General features: G+C 42.2%; 1 protein-coding gene across 2 annotated transcripts in view; it reads left to right on the forward strand.

Moving 5' to 3' along the window:
• Positions 1–2,728, forward strand: part of SCP2 (sterol carrier protein 2) — a 108,359-nt gene that overhangs the window by 85,345 nt on the left and 20,286 nt on the right. For both annotated transcript variants that reach the window (XM_014549759.1, XM_014549760.1), the window contains exon 13: positions 2,145–2,238. In XM_014549759.1, coding sequence (XP_014405245.1) covers positions 2,145–2,238 — 94 coding nt within the window. The remainder of the gene's footprint in view (positions 1–2,144; positions 2,239–2,728) is intronic.

The following is a 2,728-nucleotide window of genomic DNA, read 5'->3' on the forward strand; positions in this document are numbered from 1 at the left end:
TCACTAACCCCCCTGCCAGCCTGGTTGTAGGCAGCCATCTTGTGAGGGCATGAGGGTTAATTTGCATATTACCTCTTTATTATATAGGATGATAGAAAGAAGGAAAGGGGAAGGAAAAAAGAAATAGGTGGGTAGGGAGAGAGAAAAAAAGAAAAGGAAGGAGAGAGGGGAAAGAAAGAAAGGAAAGGAAAGGCAGGGAAAGAAAAAGAAAGAAATGCTTACGGAGCAGCTGTTACACTCTTGACTCTTTCTATATCCTTCCCGTGTTGTTCCAGTTATGGCCCCAGCCACCACCAGCATGCTTGCAGTATGTCAGAGGAATTACCTGACATCCTAAGGTGCCCTCATCTTCCTCAGACCCCTCAAGTTTCTGTCTAACACTTGAGGCTCTGGAGCCCATAACAGTCATGTCTGTCATTTTTCATACCTTGGATTCCATTTAATTCTGAAAGTCATTGGCACTCCCACCTTCCTTCCTACCTCCTCACCAGAGGTGCCCAGAGAGGATGTATCTGGCTCATAATCATATAGCTAGTGAGTGGAGAAAGCCCTTAAAATTTCAACTGAGGCCTTTGTGGCAATGAAGACTGTTCCTTCTGCCACATGAGGCCATTTATCTATAGTGGTTCCTTAAGTATCAAACAACCAATACTCAGACAGATGGTTGTTAATTTGTCAATTAAGAAATGTCCACACCTGTAGAGAATTTTTATAAGAGTTTATTTGAGTCAACACTAGTGACATATGCCAGGAAGCAAGATCTCAAATGCTTCAGAGAATGACAGTTTCACAGTTTCTTTTATGCACTGAAATTAAGGAGGGAACATAAGGAAGATTACATGAGGATAGGAGAAAGCAAGGCGATTATTAACATAGATACACAGAAACAGTGGACAAAGAGTGCTACGACAAAGATAAACCTTTTACTAAAAAGTTATGTGCCTGCCCTAACCGGTTTGGCTCAGTGGATAGAGCGTCTGCCTGCGGACTCAAGGGTCCCAGGTTCGATTCCAGTCAAGGGCATGTACCTTGGTTGCGGGCACATCCCCAGTAGGGAGTGTTCAGGAGGCAGCTGATCGATGTTTCTCTCTCATTGATGTTTCTAACTCTCTATCCCTCTCCCTTCCTGTCTGTAAAAAAATCAATAAAATATATTAAAAAAAAAAAAAGTTATGTGCCTGGGGCGTGAATGCCCACTATGACCTTACCAGTAAGGAATTTATGATCAGATCACCCTATGAGGTTACTTTTCATAGAACCCCTTTTTTCACCCACAAATTCATAAATTGAATCCCATGTAAACAGTGAACCTCAAGTCCATCCTCTGCTTATTCCACACTTCCTTATGAAACCTGTTCTAATCACCATCATTCTTGCCTGGACTTTGCAGTAGCCTCTTAACTAGTCTCCCTGCCTCCCCATTTGCCCCTTACAGTCCATTTTCTAACTGGCAGCCAGGTTTATTTTTTTAAAAAAACATGTAAATTGGATTATGCTACTTTCCAGTTTATACTCTACAGTTCTCATTATACTCGAAATAAAATACAGACTCCTACTCATGACCTAGAAAGCCCCTCAGTATCTTATCCTGCCCTGCCTGTTTCTGTGACCTTGGATCCTCCTACTCTGCTCTGCTCCAGCTGTACTGGTTTTATAGTTTAACCGCCAAGCCTCAAGTTCTTTGTAGAACTGGCTTCCCCACCTAAATCACTGACATAATTCGAGTATCTCCTCCTCAGAGAGGCCTATCTGACTAGACTATCTAAAACAGAACACCCAATACAAATAAATATACTTTCTCTATAGCCCCTTAACCTGCCTTATTTTCTTCATAGTAACTATATTCTTTATTTTTTTGCTTGTTCATTGCCTCTCTCCCCCACTAGCATATAAGCATCATGAGGGTAGGTTCTTTGGTTTACCACATTTTCAAGGATTGTGCCTAGCACTTAGTGAGTACTCATATTGGTGGGGAAAAAATGGGGAGTAAGACTTGTTTTATGGGTTTAATAATTTTATTTGGGTAAGGGTCATAACATCTCTGTTTTTAGGGTTTTGGAAAATTAAACTGTATAAATGTTGAAAAACCTAGTACCTGTATGACTCCATGGACTGAAATTAAGTCTTTTTCCCAATTCTTTTAGAACTCATCAAATTGAAGCTGCTCCAACCAGCGCTGCAGTTGAAGGGTTTAAAGCAAATCTTGTCTTTAAGGAGATTGAGAAGAAGCTTGAAGAGGTAAGTAATATTTATCTAAAATACTACGAAGAGGACCCAGAGGCTAGAGAAGTGCCTATAGATTTCAGGTGCTGCATGAAGTGGTACAGTTGAAAATCCTATCTAATAAAAGAGAAACATGGTAATTAGCCGTACATCCGCTACCCTTCCCATTGGCTAATCAGTGAGATATGCAAATTAACTGCCAACCAAGATGGCGGCCAGCAGCCAGGCAGCTGACGCGAACAGGGAGGCTTGCTTACTCCAGTGAGGGAGGAAGCCAGGTTCCCCGCCTGCCTTGCCGGCCTCTCAGCTGCTCTCTAAGAAACATTGTAACAAATATAGAAGCTAAACAAAACCCCAGAAACCTGCTTTCAGTCAGCCAGGCTTCAGCCAGCAGTACCGCAACATTGTTTCAAATACAGAAGGTAAACAAAGGCCAGATACCTGCTTTCAGCAGCTGAGGTCTCATAGCTGGAGCCGAGCCTCAGAGCTAAAGCTGGCCCAGAAT

This window comes from Myotis brandtii, unplaced genomic scaffold, assembly GCF_000412655.1.
Source record: "Myotis brandtii unplaced genomic scaffold, ASM41265v1 scaffold57, whole genome shotgun sequence".
NCBI lineage: Eukaryota > Metazoa > Chordata > Mammalia > Chiroptera > Vespertilionidae > Myotis > Myotis brandtii.